The sequence below is a fragment of the Lutjanus erythropterus genome, chromosome 13 (assembly GCF_056507025.1).
Source record: "Lutjanus erythropterus isolate fLutEry1 chromosome 13, fLutEry1.hap2, whole genome shotgun sequence".
Taxonomy (NCBI): domain Eukaryota; kingdom Metazoa; phylum Chordata; class Actinopteri; order Lutjaniformes; family Lutjanidae; genus Lutjanus; species Lutjanus erythropterus.
The window spans coordinates 23,228,800-23,250,117 of NC_139329.1; the positions used below are offsets into that span (position 1 = coordinate 23,228,800).

The 21,318-nt window shown below is 40.1% G+C and overlaps 1 protein-coding gene across 2 annotated transcripts in view; it reads right to left on the reverse strand.

Moving 5' to 3' along the window:
• The window catches only part of LOC146316572 (dynein axonemal heavy chain 10-like), a 35,363-nt gene that overhangs the window by 3,238 nt on the left and 10,807 nt on the right, over positions 1-21,318 (reverse strand). For both annotated transcript variants that reach the window (XM_084734125.1, XM_084734124.1), the window contains exons 24-70: positions 21,055-21,266; positions 20,530-20,686; positions 19,656-19,889; positions 19,008-19,130; positions 18,686-18,919; positions 18,379-18,602; positions 17,671-17,940; positions 17,380-17,563; positions 17,122-17,256; positions 16,201-16,353; positions 15,816-16,004; positions 15,465-15,611; positions 14,372-14,563; positions 14,163-14,281; positions 13,918-14,076; positions 13,661-13,796; positions 13,463-13,585; positions 13,244-13,375; positions 12,887-13,103; positions 11,812-11,931; positions 11,512-11,657; positions 11,284-11,436; positions 10,919-11,179; positions 10,650-10,822; positions 10,037-10,130; positions 9,740-9,907; positions 9,384-9,572; positions 9,078-9,249; positions 8,790-8,993; positions 8,628-8,708; positions 8,248-8,445; positions 7,297-7,458; positions 7,008-7,182; positions 6,537-6,718; positions 6,298-6,434; positions 5,996-6,213; positions 5,239-5,460; positions 4,916-5,063; positions 3,681-3,960; positions 3,338-3,567; positions 2,961-3,234; positions 2,739-2,843; positions 2,041-2,195; positions 1,803-1,957; positions 1,342-1,522; positions 1,020-1,220; positions 69-278 (exon numbers count right to left, since the gene is read on the reverse strand). In XM_084734125.1, the coding sequence (XP_084590251.1) occupies positions 69-278; positions 1,020-1,220; positions 1,342-1,522; positions 1,803-1,957; positions 2,041-2,195; positions 2,739-2,843; positions 2,961-3,234; positions 3,338-3,567; positions 3,681-3,960; positions 4,916-5,063; positions 5,239-5,460; positions 5,996-6,213; positions 6,298-6,434; positions 6,537-6,718; positions 7,008-7,182; positions 7,297-7,458; positions 8,248-8,445; positions 8,628-8,708; positions 8,790-8,993; positions 9,078-9,249; positions 9,384-9,572; positions 9,740-9,907; positions 10,037-10,130; positions 10,650-10,822; positions 10,919-11,179; positions 11,284-11,436; positions 11,512-11,657; positions 11,812-11,931; positions 12,887-13,103; positions 13,244-13,375; positions 13,463-13,585; positions 13,661-13,796; positions 13,918-14,076; positions 14,163-14,281; positions 14,372-14,563; positions 15,465-15,611; positions 15,816-16,004; positions 16,201-16,353; positions 17,122-17,256; positions 17,380-17,563; positions 17,671-17,940; positions 18,379-18,602; positions 18,686-18,919; positions 19,008-19,130; positions 19,656-19,889; positions 20,530-20,686; positions 21,055-21,266 (8,334 nt within the window). The remainder of the gene's footprint in view (positions 1-68; positions 279-1,019; positions 1,221-1,341; positions 1,523-1,802; positions 1,958-2,040; positions 2,196-2,738; positions 2,844-2,960; positions 3,235-3,337; positions 3,568-3,680; positions 3,961-4,915; positions 5,064-5,238; positions 5,461-5,995; positions 6,214-6,297; positions 6,435-6,536; positions 6,719-7,007; positions 7,183-7,296; positions 7,459-8,247; positions 8,446-8,627; positions 8,709-8,789; positions 8,994-9,077; positions 9,250-9,383; positions 9,573-9,739; positions 9,908-10,036; positions 10,131-10,649; positions 10,823-10,918; positions 11,180-11,283; positions 11,437-11,511; positions 11,658-11,811; positions 11,932-12,886; positions 13,104-13,243; positions 13,376-13,462; positions 13,586-13,660; positions 13,797-13,917; positions 14,077-14,162; positions 14,282-14,371; positions 14,564-15,464; positions 15,612-15,815; positions 16,005-16,200; positions 16,354-17,121; positions 17,257-17,379; positions 17,564-17,670; positions 17,941-18,378; positions 18,603-18,685; positions 18,920-19,007; positions 19,131-19,655; positions 19,890-20,529; positions 20,687-21,054; positions 21,267-21,318) is intronic.

Here is a 21,318-nt window from a genome sequence, read left to right on the forward strand (position 1 = left end):
AACTGACACTATACCACTTGAATATAAACCCCTCAAAAAAAGTGTAAATGACTCTTGTTGCAACTTACAAAGAAATCAGACTCGCTGAAGTCACAGGAGACATTCCAGCCAATCTTGCCGTACTTGCGTCTCTCTTGCACCACAGCATGGAAAAAGGCCAGCACATACACCAGGCTGCTGAAGGCAGGGTGTGGGCATGCAGTCAAGGACTCCTGGGAGATTTTAGAGTATGTGGCTCTCATGTTCAGCTTGAGACCATTGGGAGGCTCCGTCACTACCTGCACACAATATTAAAGTGACAGTGACAATTTTAACCTATTCAGGGAACCCCCAGGGTTCTCCAAATTAATTTCAAGACTTTTAAATACCGTTTTTGCACCACTTAGAAGGAAATTTAATGCCAACTTTACGTCTATACTGGCAAAAGTGCCGTATGAAGGGTATGATAGAAATTCAGTATGGATTTTAAGCCCTAGACAAGAATTATTTACCATGTACTTAAATTAAATAACAATTTTATTATAATACTTGCATGTAATTTCTTCAATATTGCTAGGAATAGCTGCCACTTCGGACTAAAACAACACTTGCCCATCCTGAGGTTACAAGCAAAAGTTAGTTTCTTAGTAGTAAGGTCTGAAACACTTTAAACACTGTTTTTCTTCCTGACAATTGACTGATTTATGCCACAGCTCAAGTTACACCAAACAAGAGTACATTGTAACATTACACATATGTTTTACACATTTGACAGTTATTTATTACATTAAGATATTTACTTAATGCTACAAAAGAACAAGAAAAGATTTGAGAACTTTGTAAACAAAATTAAACACTTATAAATTAAATTAAATACTTTTGATATGTATTAAAAGTTAAATTGAATGTGGTTAGCCACCATATCAGCTTGCTTTGTAAAACGAAATTCTTGTTCCCACTACTGGATCTTAGAAAATCTACCCTACCGTCTACAAATCTAAAGCAAACACTACTGAAGGTAAAGACAAAATGTATTTCACCTTCAGAGACTTCTGCAGGATGCCAAGGGGGAAATCCTTAGTGGGGTTGGTGGTGATCCACAAGCGAAAATTTGGGTTGGGCTTGGTGATCCTCTCTAAGGACTTCTCCAGTTCCTTTAACCACTTTACCAGCAGGTGGCAGTTCTGTAGCATCAACCAGTGACCACGGGACACAGCTTTCTCCAACAACTGCAGTGCCACCTTTATCACAGAAGACAGTCACCATTAGCTTCACTACTTTTAAGCATTACTTAGTGTATTTACTTAGAGATCCAGATGCTTCATAACTGTGATATGGAAAAAAAAAAACAGTCTTCAGTACCTTCTCTTGGCCTTGACCCATAGCAAGGAACTTGAATTTGTCTCCAAAGCCTGACCTCTCTGCTAGTTTCGTGAGGTCACTGCCTGGATCTGATCCAGGGCTCAGGATGAAGACAATGGGGGAGGATGGTGTACTCTGCTTGTAAATAGCATCAAAGTTGATCACAGGGGGCTGAACATATCTGAGCAGAAATACAAGAAAACACATTAAAACTCAGGTCTTGATTTCTTTTCTGTTTAAGTAAGTATATCATCTGTAAACTTTGTCAAATAATTGTATTTATTTTTATTTATTTATTAATTATTGTTTTTATTTCAACTTAACTTGCACCACAGGGGTCTATATACAGGACAGACACTGTATACACTTTATATTCTGTATATACAGTGACAGTATACATTATACATGTACATATACTGAGTATATCTTAAACTGCATTATCTCAATAGAAACGCTCTCACTTCTCGCCCATGGTGACAGTGACATAGTCAGTCACAGCTCTGTAGACTCTATCAACACGGAAGCAGCGCAGCAGCAGCAGCTTCTGAAAGGCTGACAGGTTTTCCTCATATTTCATGGGGAACGGAGCTTGTTCTGGGGTATCTAAGTCATACCACTGAGGAGGAAAAAATAAGGGCGTTAAACTCTCAACCAATTACGTGAAATGCCTGTGATGATTTTGTCACTGTGATCACTTACGGACTCCCATCCAGGAGAATTTTTCTCCACATCATCAGGCAGAGAGCCAAACTGCTCAGGAAAGAGTTCTGCAAGTTTCACTATGTCCTCCCATCCTTGGTCTGGAAGCCAGTCACAAGGCTTTTTGCGCTTGCTCTTTTCCAAGGAGAGATTACCTTTACATATGAGGCGGAAAAAAGGAAGATTTGCTTTGAACATTGTGTGCATACATGCATTTGTGTATGCTTAACTGTAGCCTACTTAAAGGTCCAGTGTGTAAGACTGACATGGATCTATTGGTAGAATATGGCAGAAATGGAATATGATATTCATGAGTATGTTTTCATTAGTGCATAATCAACTGAAAATAAGAATCCCTAAGTTTTTTGTTACCTTAGAATGAGCCCTTTATATCTACAGAGACTGTGGGACCGCTTTCAGGGAGGCCACCATGTTGCACCACCATGTTTCTACAGCGGCCCAGAGCAGACAAACTAAGCACTGGCACTACTTATGGCTTATATGTTTGTTAGATATTGTAGTATAATGTACATATTTTTTACACACTTCTTTTTTATAGTTTCTATTTTTCTTAGAATTCTCTACGCTTAGATATATTTCCCCCTGGGGATCAACAAAGTATTTCTCATTCTGATTTCAGATGGCTCACACGCTGGTCCTTTAAATATTTTAGAGTCCAAAATCTTTGGATATCTCACCCTTGATAAAAAACTCCAGCTCCTCCTGAGGTGCCCTCCCTTCTGCCTGTTCAATCTTGATGGTCATGTTAAAGGAAAAGAGCAGCTTGTGTTTCTCAAACAAACCTGAGGATATGCAGTGAGATCAGGTTATGAAATTTACAAGATAATAAAGATGATAAATACTGTCTTAAGAAATTGATCTTTTTTCATCCAATGTATTAACCAATCTTTTTATTTTACCTGTGCAGCCATAGTTAAAAACACTGTATGTCAGAGTGTTTATGATGTTCATCAGTCTTTGGCGTAGGGAAGAGTCAGGCAGAGATCTGCGCAGTGAAAAGTCAAACACCTCCAGGTAAGAGGCTAGAGAGTACTGGTACATGCTGTTCACAAGAGCCATTTCTGTCAGGGCGAAGAACAGGATAGCACCGCGCTTGGCAGCAGGTCGGTAGCCGTCTCTAAGTTTATCAATGTCCACGGCCGTCTTCTCAGCCAGCTCCAGTTTCTCAAATACCTGATGATCACAACAACAAACAATGAAAAAGACATGATCGGTGATTTGAGTGAAATTTATATTCCTCCATGAGTTCACTGATACTTGATACAGCCAAACTGACCTCACTGGCTTTTGACTTTGTTTCCTCCAGTGTGAAAATGAGCTCTGTGTTATCTAACATGTTGCCTGTAGACGTGGCCAGCTCTCTGAGCAGTGAGTCCCCAAGTTTCTTCAGCAGCATCTTACTGTCACTTGTCTCTTGGATCAAATACTCACGCTGCTCCTCCAGCTCCTTCTTCTCAAAGCCCATGATAACACTCAGCAGCTGGTCCTCCAGACCTTTAAGGGTCACTACATGGAACATAGATACAATAAATCCACGGACAGAGACAGGCAAAGCTTTTAGTACATGCTGGTCAAATGTTACAAATAAAAACTTTGGCTGCCATGCTAAAAGATCTTACCAGTGTAGTTAATGACCATGGCTTTTCCAAACACTGATGGAGAATATTTGGGATTAGCCAGTTTGGTGTTGAGGTACAGTCTAAAGTTGGGATCATAGTCGACCTCCTTGTCACCCAGCATGACGACTTGTCTGCCCTCTGCTCCTTTTACATTCTTTTCCAGGACATTGTCAATCACGGGGTCGATGTACTCATCCACATCTTGGAAAAGGAATGGGAAGCCATATTTGATGGACATTTCTAACTGCTTCAGGAAGTCTGGATCATTGAAAGATGAGATCTGGGGAAAAAAGGATGATCACACTATCAGGACCACACATTCTGACTGTCTACAAAGTGCTTATTCTTTATTCTTTATTTGGATCCCCATTAGCTTCTGCAGCGGTGGTTACTTATCTTCCTGGGGTCCAATTAAAAACATAAAACATTAAACAAACACTGGCAGCACACAGACAGCAGTGACCAACTCCAGTCAATGCAGCCCAAAATTACATATTAAAAGTTGAAACATTACAAATATCAGATAACTTAAACAATCACTTATTATTTAGTCATTGTTTAAGTGTTTTTATGAATAAATATTTTCTTCTGATTTTTCTTCATCTTTTTAAATAATGTATTCCTCTGGCTGGACACTCCATAAATTACTCAGTTTTTAAGTTGAATTGTTCTTGGTTTAGGAAGTTCCAGCTGACCCATGGTGACCTATCTGGTATGATGATTACGTGATAGACCTGGCTGGACAAGTTGTTCTATGAAGTAGTCTGGTTTACCATATACCATTGCAATTCTGGCAAATATGAGAAGAGTGGGTGTTAATTCCTCTTCAAAGGTCAACCATGACAGTCCACAATGCATCTTTGTGGCCGCAGTCTTAAAAGAGCAGTGAGGAGTAATTCATTGCAGAGCATTTCATTTAGATCTCTACACATAGCTGCAATCCTGAACAGAGTTGAGTCATCTGTATATATTTACATATTTGCTTGCTCCAGGACAGACAATAATTGATGGAAATGGGAAACAGAAGTGGGCCAAGACAACTGCTATGTGGGGCTCCACAGGATACATCTTTGCTGTCTGAGAAGCTACCGTTCAAAAACACTCTTTGCTCTCTAGCAGACAGATAACTCAGAGAAAATTGTGGGGCTGTTAGCAGTGGGAAGCTGTCTAAAGCAGTCATTCTGGGATTTGTGTGCAGTAATGATGCATAACTATCAATATGAAACTTTTTGTACCTTGAGATTATTGTTTTCTTCCTTTTTCTTAATCCAGTTGAGAGCTTGCTGTTGAGGGTCAATACACAGGGAAAATCGGCTCCCTTTGGTTGTGAGGATTCCATTCTGCACTGACAGCTCATCTGGAGGCAAGCCCTCTGAACCCCATCTGTCACACAGGGTTTATTTGACACATAGTTAGCCCTACAGTCACTGTTTAGCACAGCCAAAATAAAGACAAGTCCATATACAACAAGCACCTGCTCTGCAACCACAACATCTTATTCATATGACTTGACAGGACATACTCATACTGCAAATTGTCAACTTGTGTTTCTTCTCACCTACTGATTTCTACTTCATCAGTCAGAAGGTTTTCGATTTTGAAAGGCTGACTCAGGGGGATGCCTTTCACCTGCACATCCTTGACCCATACTTGGTAGACCATTTCATTCCTGAAGTCCCAGCTGAAGGCCCCTTCGTAGCTCAGGAAAGCAGCAGAGATCAGACAGTCACCCAGGAGACGCACACGCCGCTGCTTCAACTCCTCCAAATCTTGTGTCCATCTGGGCGGGGACAGTGTAGAAGGGGAAGAAGTATTGTTGCATTGTAGCATTGTTAAAGACATTGTTAGCACAAAGATTGATTTTGTTTAACTAAAAATAGACAAACCCAGTAGCTCACTTATCCTTGCTGAAGGATGTAATGCAGTACTTAGAATAAAATATTTTTTTCACTGAAAGGAAATTTTAATATGCTCTATCTGATATGGTAACCTTTTACATTCATTTATTTCAAAAAGATAACCCCATGAATGGTAACTGATACTGGTATTATTTACAGTGATATCTATGACACCCCCTTTAATTTTGGTTTGTTTGTTTTTTTTGTCTATTTGATTTCTTTTTTTCTTCCTTGCACTAATGAATATACAAACCATATGTATATAAGAAGTTAAAGGTTAAAAAAAGACAGCAGTAAGGAGAAATAGGTGGAGACACAAAGAGATGAATAAAAGAAGATTAAAAAGAAACAAAGAAACAACTATTAGCAGTATTATTTGACTCATAGTTTCATGTGTTGTGTCTTTTTAAGTCTAACCGTTCATTCTCAGAGCTCAGGCCAGAGATGAGTTTGTCAGCAGCTATCAGCCTCCGCTCCATGAGCTCAGCCTCCTCTTGTAGCTGCATTTTCTCAATGGTAGCATCATCGTACTTCTCTCTAAGAGCCTCCAGCTCCTTCTGAATATCACTCAGCTCGGTCTGAATGTGCTCCAGCTCCCGCTTACTCTGAAAGAAGTTCTTCTCTAGGATTGCCACCTAAGAAAATATTGGAAATAGCTGTTATGTCTGTGTTTCTTCTTAGAGAACATGATCTATAAGAATTTTCAGACCTTGTATTACCTTCTCTCTCTTGGGTTTTATCTCTCTGGCAACGTCACAGTAACCCATGATAGCCTCAACAAACTTGAGCATTCCTGAGCCAGCCTTACTGATGGCTTGCATCTCCTTAAAACTTGTCTGGAGGTTCTTTAGGAAGCCTAGCCAGGGAAATTGCAAGGAAAACAACTGTGGCAAACTATCTATATACAGTGCATGGATATTATTATTTACATATTCCATTTATCATGAAGCTGACTTACCTTTGACAGTCCTGACCTGGTTGTTATTTATGGAATCACAGTCCATCTCCATCAGCGAGCGCAGGAAGTTGGCTTCTGACATCATCCCCTTGGCTGACTGCCAGCTGATATCCTTGTAGCCACGCAACACCAGGATGCACTCACAAACCACCTGCACCTGTTTGGGCGGCTTGGCAAAGGATCTGCATAATGGACCAGCAGGAAAAGGCAGATAGATTAGCAGCAGATTAACAGATGGTGGAAGTCTGCTTTTTTGTTCAGGTCATTTTAAGTCCTGTTTTTTCATGACTGATATGTAAAGGATAATGTACAGTACAGGATGATTGAAGGCATCACCATGTTGGGGTTTATTTCACAATAAAGAGGGGAGTATTATTGATTAGGCATGATGTTTTTGTCTTTTCTTACATACATACATACAGCTTTTTCAACAACAGAACGCAATGGTCCTCTGAGTAAGCAGAAGTTTACCGAATTTCTGTGACATCTGATTTTTCAAGGTCTTGCAAGGCTTCGCGGGCTGCCTCTAATGCCGGCAAAGCTTCAGCAAGGGAACTTTCAGCTTCTTTCTTCTCAACGGCTATCACTTTGTTCTGCTCCTCAATCTCTTTGGCCTTGTCTTCTGCCAGAGTCTTTTTTTCCTCAGCTAGAGGGAAAGGTTATTGATAAGTGGTTTGTAACAGCCATGTTTAGTTTCAGAAGCTGCAAGGACACTGCGTTTAGTACAACCCGCAGTTAAGAGATGCAGGTACTCACTGACCTACAGTCGTATTTGCTGTGATCTCATCCAGCAGGGCCTCACAAGCGGTGGACTTTTCAGCGAGGACCACCTTCTGCTCTGCTAGCTTGACATTCAGCTCAGCCAGCTGCTCACTGGCCTCCTTCAGTTTATCCAAACCTCCCTCTAAATGTTTGCACTGAGCTGGAACAGGAGAGAACATGTGATCCCAAAGAGGCACAGCTAGAAGCTCCATTCAAATCATTTCATAAATTCAACTTATTCAACAAAAACATAAAAAACACTTATCCTCAACCTCAGCGAACTCATTCAAAGCTGACTGGCATGAGTTAATTAGACCCTTTCCAAATTTCCATCAATTTATATCCCTTTGTCTACATTTTCATACTTTCATACTTGGCTAGGGACTACATTCAAACCTTAAAATGTTCAATATCATTTGTGAGTTTTCTTCAACTTTTAAATACAATTCATCTTAATTAAACAAGTTTCCATTACTTTTCACAAGTATGCCTACTCTTTCAGCTGCATCTTCAAACAAAGTTAAGGCAGCTATGCAGTTTAGCTCCCAGCCAAACTGTATTTTGTATCCTACTTCCCTTTCCCACTTCTTCAACTCTGCGTTGTCAACTCTTTTCACCTGTTTGCTGCTCATTCATGATTTCAGCCATGAACTCCATCCAAATCTTATAATGCTCCACATTGTTCATACAGTACCGATAGTATACTTTTAAAGACAGCAGCGTAGGTTAGCATTGGTGCATTTAATCAGTGATTGATTGAGTTAGACGCAACCTTTTCTTCCTTCTATGAAGATGTAATAATGGACTGACTTTTTCTGAATAATTATAAGCAACTTTGAAAAAAAAGAAACATCACTTTTCATTGCATTATTTGTGCTTTCCTGAATAATATATTCACATTTGCGTGCATCATCATTCTCTTTTTTTTTAACATGCTCCATATCCTCACCCAGGATATGTTGGTCCTTTTCCTCCAGGAGGTTGGAATAAGTGTTAATGAAGTCCAAGTAGTTTTTTGGAGTAACATAGTTGCACCGCCTGAGTTTCTGCTGGAAGAGCTTGCTGTATTCACCCACAGAGCTATGGACCATGCATACATGATCTATTACTGCTGCAGAGTGCGCCTCAGGAATCATTGGACTTTCACCTGTAGCAAAGACAAAACTGTGAATTCCTCCAAAATAATTGTTGAGATTTTGGGATAAATTTCCAGATATAGGTCTCATCACAGCTAAATTAAGAAAAGGCAGCCCTTAAATGGCTTTCTGGAAACAAACTTTTCCATAAAAGATGCTTTTAAAAAAGATATAAAAGTGTCTAATTACATACCGAGGAAAGACTGAGCAACTGCAAGTAATGCTTGTGGAGGCCATGGCCGGAACCAGTCTATCACAGTGTTGTTCATCAGCCCTGATAAAGAAATACACAGGGTTAGTGAAATAAAATCAGAAATTCTATTAAAATCATGAAAAGCGTGACTCTTTATGTCACCTGGGAAGTTTCTGCAGCGTGTCCTCAAGGTGTCTCCCACTGGAGACATGCCTAAAACAATGTGTAGATTGTTGGCGCTCTTGTTGACAAAGTATTGCCACACACTCTCTTTGGATGGACCTACTCCCATCTTAAGAGCCTCTTCACGAAGCTGGTTGAGAACTGACTCCTTCTCATCATCAGGGAACAAAGCAGGAACAATGCCTATAATGAGAGCATGATCAGGGTACAACAGCTGTAGCTTTAAAGACAGACAGTGTGAGCCAGGAGGTTTGTGTGATATCAAACCTGAGGTGAGCATGTTGTTAATGAGTTCCAGGAAGCCTTCTTCAGCAACATGTGCATCAGTAAAGAGGAACAGTGTCTTCTTATTTTCAATGCCAAGCTTCAAGTACAGTGTTTTCAGGTCTTCATGGAAGTTTAACTCACTGTATCCTCTGCATAGTGTTATCTCAAACACCTGAGAAAAGCAGAATCCATTACTATTTGCTGAACATTGATTTGCAAATATTCCTCTGTAAGTGATTTTTAACAACACAGAAATCAGGAGCTATATGGAGCTATACTTAAGTGCTGGTTTTTGAGTTTAACAACCTCACAGCCAGCAGTGAAAGCAGCAAGCTTGGTGAGGGACTGCTTGCCAGAGCCCCCCACACCGACGAGTAGCGCATGGCCACGATCAATGCGGATGATGCGATGCACTCGGGTCAGATGCTCCAGAGCGTCATCAAACAGTACTAAATTCATCCTAGACTTGTTCTCATTGTATTCTTCTAGAATTTCCTGCACAATGCAAAACAGAGTAGTCTTTCAGTATATCTAAAAACAGAATGTGGCAGTAAATTACTGTAACAAAACTACAGTTGCTTTATTATACTACTGTATTCCAAAACAAGCATTAGATTGAGGCCACTCATCACAGTTAACAACAGTTAATAACTTGACAATACCTGAAACATGGCTTTTGAAGCATCATAATCCTGTATGTCCTCGTACACCCTTGGTTCGCTCTCACTGAGAGCTGTCCTGTAGTCTCCAAAAAGAATCGGGTCCCTCATGACTGTCTCCATGTCTGACTTGAAATGCTCCTCAATCAGGTTCTTTATGTGGCCTTGAACCTGGTGGCAAAAAATCACACTGAATACAAGCCTACATTTGCTTTTGTACAGTTGGAGGAACAATTACGCATATTGTGTTTGTCCCTCAAGTCAAAACAGTAAATATCTAAAACCATTATTAACAGTTACCAAGGTTTTGTCAGTTTCATCAATGAGCCTGTCATGGAAGATTCTCAGGCACTCATTTCTCCAAACACGCACAAACTGAGTAACAGTCAAAAACCTGTTAGAGAAATCAGGGAAAACAAAGACATTAAGGGGCTGTTAAGACCTGGTATCAACATGCGTCAAGGGTGATCTGATCAGAAGTGAACAGCTCTAGGTAAAGCTGTGAATGCACCCAAGATGTATGGAGGACAAATTTGAGATCTGATCACTCAGACCACATTCTGAGTTCTGCGCTGACAGTGCAGGTAAAATCTGTAAACTGATTTAGTAGTTTAGTGTGGCACTGAACAAAAAAAGGAACCAATAATTGAACCTTGGTATTGAACAGCCAAATAGACAGTAATGGACACTCAAATGACAAAATACCCTCAGTGTGTGTTTGCATATAGGGCAAGGAAGTGTTATCCAATCACATGTGGTCAGGATGCATCTGGAAACGCACTATAATATGTGTGAACTTAGACCTGTCCAACTGTAATCAGATTACCCGGGAAGCATGTAAATGCCAGGTTTAAGAAAGACAGACCTATAACTGCAAAGTCTCTCTTAATAGAGTGAATGCACTTCATCAGACCTGTCAGGTTTGGTGAGGGTCAGTCCATTGTAGACTCTTGACAGGTCCCTCAGATTGAAAATGTAATGGAACTTGGAGGGAGTTGGTGGCAGATCTTTGATGATGTTGTTGTACAGCTCCAGTGTGCAGATGGTGACTTTATCACAAGCCTTCTGTATGACATCCTCAAATGTCTAAAACATTTAATCAAGTTTATTATATCCAGGTGATGCGGATGATTGAAATTCTGATATGTATTGAGTTATGTGGAGAGAGACATAGATACTCACTCTGGTGTGGCCTTTGATGATAGAAGCATAGATGAGGTGGAGGGACTCCACCGAAGGGAAAGAAATGCTGAAGACACTGAAGAGCGAGACAAAGCGGGGATCTACCTCATTTCTCCCACCTCCAGCCTTTCCCATGGCAGCAATGAAGCCGAGGTCCTTGAGGATTTTGTAGTTAAGCTCCTTCCCTCTGTCATATATGCCTCCTCGGTCCAATAACAACTTCAGAAGTGCGATAGGCTGCTGTGTGCCGTAACTATCCACCTAGATGAGCATACAGGATATTAAAAGAATAGCAAACATACAACCTTAGTCACTTATCACAATAAAGGAGATAAGAGACATAGTTGGGAGCTCATAGCTCGTACCTTTGGCATATTCATGTCATCCATAAAGACCAGCAGTCTCTTCCCCATAGGAGGCCCATAGATCTCTTTGGTTCTTTTCTCCACATTGGCCTCCAGGTTCCTCTGCAGGTCCACTGAAGTCGTTCTGGATGAGAAGTTGATGATCAGAGTAATCTAGAGAGAGAAGAAGAAGAAATATAATCTCAAGTGACATAAAAAATACACACATGCATGTTTAGATAAACTCACTCTTGTATCAGCACTGAGGTTCTTTAGGAAGTTATGAATCGTGGCAGTCTTGGAGGTTCCAGACTCTCCAACCAGAAGCACTGGCCTTTTAATTTTCACCATCTGTTCCAGGATCCAGCTGGCCCTCGTGGTATCAATAGTTGGCACTATGGCAAAGATGGAGGACGGATGAATCAAAGTGGAAAAAGGAGGGAGGGAGGGCCAAAAAGTTTAAAGTGCAAGTATGTATGCATATTTGTTTTTATTTTCTGAGGACACTGGATTTGTTCTTGTCTTACAGCTCACAGACTTGAACTTTACCTAGAATATCAGCAAACTTCATGTCAGGACTGTGGATGTATTTGGTGACCAGGGAACTCCAGGGAACCCACTTCTCCTGGGTTCCATCAAAATGGAAGTCATACAGAGTTGGGAGGTATCCTGTATGGATACAGACATAATAATGTTGAAAAATTACATAATAAAATTCACCTGCACATATTCATGTGGAGAATAAACTTGTTAAAACGTAAAGCTAGGCTTGTTTTCACTATATTTATACATTCGACCTAAAACCACCAAGCAATCCTGTTCAGAAATTTTCAACAGTATCTGAAATGATGGTCGACCAGTTTTTTCTTTTTTCGATAGATATATGTTTTTTTTTTTTGGGGGGGGGGGGGGGGCTTTTTTAGGTTATAGGACAACTGAAATCAGGACAGGAAAGGGGGGAACAGAGTGGAAGAATGACACACAGCAAAGGACTTTAGGTGACAGTCAAACCCACAGCTGCTGCAGAGGACTCACAGCCCCAGTACACGGCAACTGAGCTAAATGGCCACCTACCATTTTTTAAAATCTCATATATCGTCATATCTCTCAACCATGTTGTATAATACGGTGGTTCCCAACCCTTTTCCTGAAGGGACCCCTTTTCTATCATTGAATGAACTGATGACCCCTTACTAATTGACATATTGTACGGATATTTCATATTATATTTGATGTTTCATAATAACAGTAAAGAACAACTGTACAAATAACACAAATAGTGAATGCAATAACTACAGGTGATTTGGGTGAATTTTGAGCAGGTTGTAAAAACAGTCTGAGATACTTAATAGGCTTCTTTCAGTGTCCGGTTCAGCTTTCAGTTTTCTCCACAGAAATGCTGAGATTCAGGCCTATTGTGCATTTCTAAAAAAAAGGACTCACAACTCCCCATGAAGCTTTGATGACAACCTTGTGGGGGGGTGGGACCCCAGGTTGAGAAACAGTAATCTAGTATACAAATTAAATTTCACCAACAATCAAACTATATGTACAAAGGTATATTATGCACAATTATGAGAATGCACACTCATTTCATAATCATCAAGCACTAATACTTTCTTACCTGGGATCTCACTAGGTCCAGCCAGGGCTTTCTCATCATGCACTGTGTTTAAGCAGGAAAGTCTTTTGATGAACTCATCAAACCTGGTCCTGCCACTCTCCAGCAATGTGGCTCCTAGTGAGCAGTACAGAGCTTCCAGGAAGTAACACTCCAGGACTTCAGCACTGCTGTTCTCACCCTCAAGTAATGCATCCAGTGTCAAGCAAAGCTGAGTCACCTGAACACACAGCCAACACATGCACAATTCATACAAGCAACCTAAAATATGGGACCGTACTAATTCTTCCTCAATTCTTCAAGTATAAATACAACAACACCAGAACTGAAGTATATTTGAGATGGATGACATTAATTTACCATGTTCAGATCTGTCTGAGGGACGACAGTCTTCAGTTTCTGGCCCTGTTTGCCATCAACAATACCATCCACAATCATGTCAATGCAGCTGGGGACATATTTCTCAAACAGTTTGTTAAGCACTTCTTGTTCCTAGAAAAAAAGCCAAAGACGTTGAGTTGTTATCAAATTATGAGCAAATACAATTTTTACATAGTGGTTATGTTTTTTTTCTAATACCTTGCCAGGTCTGTTGGCTACCCATCTCTGCCAGTATGGAGTGTATTTTAGGTTTTTGGGGTCGACAAAAACCATCCCACAGCGGGAAACAGTAGCAGGGGAAGCATACTGAAGATCTCCAACCTGTAACAGTGAAGTTTCATTATATTATGATCTGAAAGTTGAGTTGCAGAAAAGTGTAGGGACATTCAGACAAACCTCAAACAGCAGGGCACAGTGACTCTGTAAACGTATCCGTTCTCCATTGGCTAGAGTAAGGAGCTTGTTGTCATCCATCACTGAGTTCATATTCTCCACCCACAGAGCGTCCACATCGCCATCAAACAGGATGTACCTGTGAGTCAAAGTTCAAGTCTTTGTGTACTATTCCACAGAAATTCTTCCTTCTTCATCTCCTCAATTTATGAATGAATATGTGAATGAATCAGTGATCTTTTAATCACTCTCCTGTTTACCTCCGCTCTTTTTTCTCAGTAGGCTTGTTGATGTCACGGAAGATGTTGGATAAGATCCCATCAGTCCAGTCTCGAGTGTCAGGGTCCAGAACACCATAAAGTTCAATGACACTCATGGCTTTAGGGTTCAGGGGATACATCTTGGTCTGCATTCCCAATCTAATGATGAAATAAAAAGGTTACTACTATGGCCACAAAAGATCAGGAAGATGGTGTATAACTAGGTGGTTTAAACTGACACTGACTTGGTCTGAGCTTGACATAATGTGCTGATCACAACTGATTTTCCACCACCTGTTGGGCCCACAATCATAGTAGTGTGTCTGGTCATCATTGTCTCATACATCTGCACCACTTTATCCACCTGAAACCACAGAGTATAAAGAATATGGTGTTTCAGCATCTAAACATTCACATGGTAAAACTAAATCTGTCCACAGACCACATTAGACACCTGGTTAGGCAGCAGGATGTATTTGTTCTCCTCCAGGATCTGTTCCACTGCATCATTGAAGTTGGGGTAGCGAACACGAGGGCAGTCCAACCCAGGGAACAAGTCAGAGATCAGCCCGAGGAACAGAGGCACATCCTCAAACACAAACTTTGGCAGGTTCATGTCCCTGAGAGCACGCATTAACACCACATCCTGTAGACAGAAAACACCAGAATAACATGTTCACAAGGATTTAAGTGGAAAATGTTTTCACGATTGAAAATTTCATATCAAATTAATCTCACCCAATTTAAATTTTATATCTGTGCGACCTCCCTCTAGTTTTTCTCTTTCAGTGTTCAAAGTTTCGGTGTGTAGGATTTAGTGGCATCTAACAGGGAGCTTGCAGATTGCAAACACTCACTCTACAAGTGTGTAGGAGAAACTACGATAGCTGCAAAGCACATGGAAAACACGAAAGGCCAGATCTAGAGCCAGAGTTTAGTTTGTCCATTCTAGACAAGTGTAAAAACATGGCAGTGCAAAATGGAGGACTCCGTAGAAGAAGATCAGTGCCCTCTGCTGATATAAACAGCTCATTCTAAGGTAATGAAAACACAACATTCAGATTATTATACACTAATGAAAACATACTTGTGAATATTATAATCCATTTCTGAAATACTCTGCCAACAGATCAATGTAAACCTTAACCTTTAAACCTACAGTTCTTTTGAGAAAAACAGGTTCTCAGGTAGCCTGGCACAAAAAGCGTATTGAATGTCACTATGGAGCAGAGTGAATGTGACTGAGACAGTTTTTAAGTCATACTGACAAGGAGCAGCAAAACCTGATATAAAGTACCGCATTGATAAGAAAGTGTGGTATCTGCAACATTTCTTGCTGCAGGATGCTAGATAGACACTGCCTGAATCAGAATAAATAAATCTTGCATTGGAAGATCTAAACAAATTCCCAACAGTTTCCTAACAGCAATCAAGGTTCAGTCTATATACCTGAAGGATCATGAATAATACCACTGTCGTTCCATATTGAATGTAAGCAAAAAGAAGTTCACAATATGAAAATGAAACAAATCTTCTCTGGTCTCTACCTCACGTAAGTCTGGTGAACCTCTCTTCAGCTCTCCTGCCATCACTAAGACAGACTTCAGAGCTCGCAGGCCAAAGTCATAATGAGACTGCTTGGACAGCTGCTCACGACCCAGCTTATACAGTACTGTCATCTTCCTTGCCAGCACCTGGATTAAGCAAAAGTGGAGAGATAAAATCCTCAATTTTTTTTTTCTAAATTATTCATTCTAATTTATACTTGCATTTCACATTACTGAGAACACTAATATAAATCTTGTACATTAATGATATTGCATATACAATATTCACTATACATTGCTCAGGATGAGATCTGAATAGTAACAATATCGTTTGTGTTCAGTGTCCCTCACCTTGGCCATAAGGAAGCCCTCAGAGAAGAGCATGATCTCACAAATCTGCTGCAGGTCAGGCACAATGACCACCACAGGTCTGAAGAGGGCTTTGACTGACTCTGGCAGCTCAGTACGTCCTGCATAGCCTGGGTTCATGGTGATGAAAATACCCATGCGATCATCCAGGGTGATCTCTTGCCCTTCAAACTGATGTGCATAGTGAAAAGAAGGTGGTTTAAGGTGAATAAAGGTCAACAACTCCTCTACATGTAGGTTAAAAAAGACAAGCCATCAAGTGAAATAACCTTCAATCTTTGCAAAATGTCCTTGAATTTATATGAAAACTGGAATTATTTTTGATGTATTCATTACTTCAGTGTATGCATTTCTACAACAGACTTACGTGAAACTTTTTGCAGTGCAAAATGAGAGCATTGCGGATAGTCTGGATTTGGGAGGAGATGACTGACAACACTGATGCATCAATACGATTGAACTCATCAAAGCAGCCCCAAGCTCCACACTGAGCAAGGCCAGACAAGATCTTACCCACAGCCTACACACAAAGAGGAAAGGAAATCAAGGAAAAAAGTCTAGTAACATTTAAAAAAAAAAAATGAGAGTGGATACTCCTTGAGTGCAATCGAGTAAAGTTTTGGCATCACCTCTGAGACATATGCAAATGAGCACAGTGCCAGCAAGTAAACATTAAATGCATGAACATACCATAAGTATACATGTCTGTTTGGTTATAGACACCCTCTATTATTAATAGGTGTGGTTGCATTTTTTTATATGTGACATGTAAGGCCGTGGCACACCAATTAAACACTCTACAAGAACAGGGACCATTCTAATGCTGGCACATATCTGTGTTTTAACTGCCCATGACACACTGATCAAAAAAATCCAAACATAACAGCTGACCAAGCTTAACAGTTGACTGCCAACATAAACTCAAAATGGACAATGAAGAGGATACCTGCTGTAATTGAAACACTTCTGGTACTATTGTGTTTAAAAGTGGCAAGATGCTTTCAAACATGCAAGAAATATCAGAAATCGGAAGAAAATCTGGAGCAATTTTTTAGTCAAGTTTAAAAACTTTATTCTTTTCATGAACCTGCGACTCAGTGCTAAAATTTGCGCTAAATATAATTCAGCATATGACAGCTATTTATCATTGGGGCAAAAGCAACACACAGTAATGTTTTAAATGTGAATTATGATATGAATTAATTGATGTCCTTACTCAAGAAATGTTACAGAACAGGTTTAAGATATTTCTCAGTAGCACTTTGCTCTTTACATGTAGGCTTCTTACCATGTTGTCCATGCCTTCACCACAGTTTGTAACCACACAGAGCAAGCCTAAGGCCTTGGCCAAATCTTTGGTGGACTCTGTCTTTCCTGTACCAGCTGGTCCAGCAGGAGCACCCCCCAGGTACATGGAAAGGGCCTGCATCACAAACACACACCCACATAACGACATCCTGTGAGCTGATAGAGTAATTTACTGTCTGCTTGGGTGTGTTATTAATTGGTTTGGTTGATGATTTGAAATTCGCAAAGCTTCTCAGACCTGTGTGATGGTGAGGTAGATGCGGTCTGTCAGTGGGGTTATAACCAACCGACCATTCAGCCCCATGTATTCATAGCCGTAAGAGAATGAAGCACTGCACTGATGCACAAATAGGCCGTCTTGTTGTTTGACCCAGTAGAATCTTAGTTGGCTTTCCCACTCAAACTCTCGTGCATCCATTATACTGGGAGGACAGTTACATTTTTGTTATTGACATCCACCTTCAGACAAACGAGTTTTACTGTCATGTGCAATGAAAAAAAAATTAAAACTAGCAAAGGTTAAGTTTACCTGTTTTGCACAAAGCTGTCTACAATGTCTCTTGCATGGACATCAATGATAAGAACGGTGTTTATCTTTCGTCTGTCATTTTTCTTCATAGGTTGTGTTATGCGTGTTACCAGCTCATCAATCTGCCGGTGCATTTTCTTAGCGAAGTTCCTCAGTGCATGCTTCTCTCCTTTCTTCACTTCATTAAACACATCCTCTACCTCCCAGGTCCACCACACTTGATTTGCAGCCAGCACCACCATGCCCTGGTACAGCAACATCCAGTCCACCCTGAGTACCATGAGAAAGACACATTTACTGTGGCATTTTCACACATACAGACACGGGCAAAGTTGCTCACATACATGTAGTGTCATAGTTATCACAGTTTGTATTTTTATTAAATTTATGTATTTATTATTTCATTTTAATTGTTTTCATTTAGATTTATTTTCAGTTTAGTTTTTGGAGTGGGTTTACTAGTTTCAGTTTAGTTGTTACTGTTTAAAAATGTTTTTATTCAACATTAGTTTTAGATTTTTTCATTATATTATGAGGAGTGTTTGTCAGTGGCGAGATTTAAGAAGTTCATAATAGTTTATAATAGTGAGGACAATTCACTCAGTCATTCCAAACATTCCAGTATTAATACACATGCAACAATTACTCCTTGTGTCTGCTTTTAGTTTGTAGTTTGTTTTAGTTAACTATGATAATCTTAACACATACCTGCTCCTGTCCTCACAGTAGCGGAAGATTGCTTCCTTAGTGATGAGTCTATTAGTCCTCCTCATCTCCTGTAGTATTCCTGTCATCCACTCCTCCACCCGGCCCTCCACTGGGATGGGCTTCTTGAGCTCCATCACCTCACCCTCAGCAGACACCATGGCTCCAGCTACTGTCTCCCCATTGCTTTCCACGTCAAACCTCAGAGATGCTATGTTATCATACATCTTGTGGGACAAAGAAAAGAAAAAAATATTTAGTAAAATATTTCACACACATGGCAAGCAGTGAGCCTCCTCATCCCTGAGACCTTGATCATGTGCTCCTGGACACAGGTGGGGTCACTACTCCCCAGAATGCTGAGCAGTTCATCATCAGAGATGAAGAAGAAGCGAGGAAACTCGTTCCGCTTGGAGTCCAGGTAGTCATTGAGACTCTTCTGGCACCTCTCTAGGCCATCACTCAGGGCCTGGAGGTCTATCAGCCTGTTGGGAACCAGGCAACACCGCTTGATGTTTGGACCTTTCACTGTGTCACTCATTATCTACATAAAAAAGAAAACAGTATTATTTTGAGGTGTCCAGTAACACTGTACTATGCTGTCATTTGGTGAATATTACGGCAACACTCACTTCTTTAAACTTTTTGTCGATGTTATCAAATTTCTTGGCTTCCTCAGGTAACTGCGTGCGAATGTCTCCGCTAATGAATATGCTCTCCAGGTACATCCATTTTCGTTGTACCAGCAACCATACCTGTAAAATTAATATTTTTTTCAGAAAAAAACCTTAAAGGAATACTTAGGATGTATTGAAGTGGGGTTGTATGAGGTACTTATACATAGTCAGTGTATTAACAACAGTAGATGGGCATGGAGTAGCATTGTTGGAAGCTAAGCAATGGACTGCTGTGGACAATGTCAGTGACAAAACATAAACATAAATATAACAGTGGTTTCTCATTAGAAAAAGCTGTCTGATGGCAAGGTAAAGGGGTAAAAATATTGTAAATATAGTGTGCACTTAAAATCATAATGATTTCTGTAGGTGGGCCTTTTTTTAGGTAGCAAAAATACACTTTGCTGCTGAAGATGTCCATAGTAGTACATTGCTTAGCTTCCAGCACCAGTACTCCTGCTACTTCTACAAACTGGGGTCATGCTGACAACCATCTACTGTTGTTAATACAGTGACTATGGAAAAGTGGCTCATATAACTCTTATTCAAAAAATCTGAACTACCCTTTTAAGAGCGATGGGAGATTTGGGTGCTATCACTGACCTCTATGGTTTCACTGATGAGGGACAGGTCTTTTTCCCATTGTTGTATGGTACCAAGAAAAGGCCCAACAAAACGGCTGCCAGCCATGCTCTGTAAGTTCATGGCATCATTGTCCACGTTCAGCACGATTTCATCCACTGCACCCAGAATAGAAACACGTTCCTGGGTGCTTTTAAAATAGACCACCACATTGAATTTCATATTCTCCCAGGTCTCCGCCACCTCCTTCACTCCCTGGAAGCACACAAATGCAGAGACACAGATAATATGTTTTACAAGTATTTATGATCTCACTATTACATTGACACAACTGAGGCCTTACTACAGAAAAAATGCAAACTTCTTGTCCTACCTTAAGTTTCAAAGATAGGAAAAATCCCATCTTCCTATTACAAAAGTAATTCCTAAACTCAAGGATGTGGCCTATCCTGTGTAAGACCTCATATCTTATCCTAATTCAAGAAATCCTAATTACAGTAGAACAGTAAACTAAAAACTTTAATTGGTAGCGCATTGGTAAAAGTAATCATCTTGGCAGTCAGTATATACATTTTCTGTAAAATTTAAAACTTGAACAGCCTTTCAATCATAATATTTCAGTGTTGATGTTGTTCACCATCTTCGTTTCCATTATCATACAAACCTAACAACAGTGGTGCTGTCAATTTGGACAATTATTTCCAATTTATAACAAGGTCTATGCCATCCTAACTCAGAATTCCTTTAGTTAAATTCTCATTCTATTTTAAAATAGGATTTTTTTCTGAATTCAGTTAGGAAACATGTTTCTGTTTTATTACTAAGATAAGAAGGGGTTCACTTTCTGTAATAAGGCCACTTGACCCTCCTTTTGATTATAAATGTGGAAGCTTGCCTTCTCAATACTGAGCTCTTTCATAGCAGAGGTGACAATGTCACCTATAACATTTGCATATTTATGCAACTCCATAGCAAACATGTTCTCCAGAGTGAAGCTGTCAGGATTCATCTCAAAACTAGTGTTGGTCCTTTCCATCAGTTCCTTCCAATGCCTGTGGCCAAAAACATAAGAACACTCAATGTTATTCATTTAGAGTGTTAATTTGATCTTCAAAATATATATTTGCTTTAACATAACGACACAGGTCCACTGCTGAATACTATGAGACCATATTCACACTCCTTCATGGATGTACAGTATTTGTCAGGATAGAAAAATGCAGAAAATGTAAATATTAGCATTAAACATTACATCAAAAGGTTCTTATGTGACGAAAAATTTGACAGGAAAACAGAAGTGTTTGATCACTTTTGTAAAGGTGCTTCCTGCTCTGATCTTCAAACTATATTATTAAATGGCATCCTGTTTCAGGTGTCAAATTTATTCCAGTTTTGTTCTGAGGTTGATCTCCAGACTGACCTGTCTCTGAGGGCCTCATCCTTCAGTTCCAGAAGAAGAGGCAGAGACTCTCTGAACTCCTTCATGCGTCCTTCAAGGAAGAGGGCCACAGGTAACGCCCGCACATCTTTGGGCAGCTGCCTAACACTTTTGATGAAACCCTCAACACCCTGCTGTAGCAGCTGGATGTTTAAATCCACCCACAAGGTCTGAGACCACTCTGTCTTTGCATCCTAAACGATGTAAAGGACAAACACACAAAATACTTGTAAAACCATGTTGATC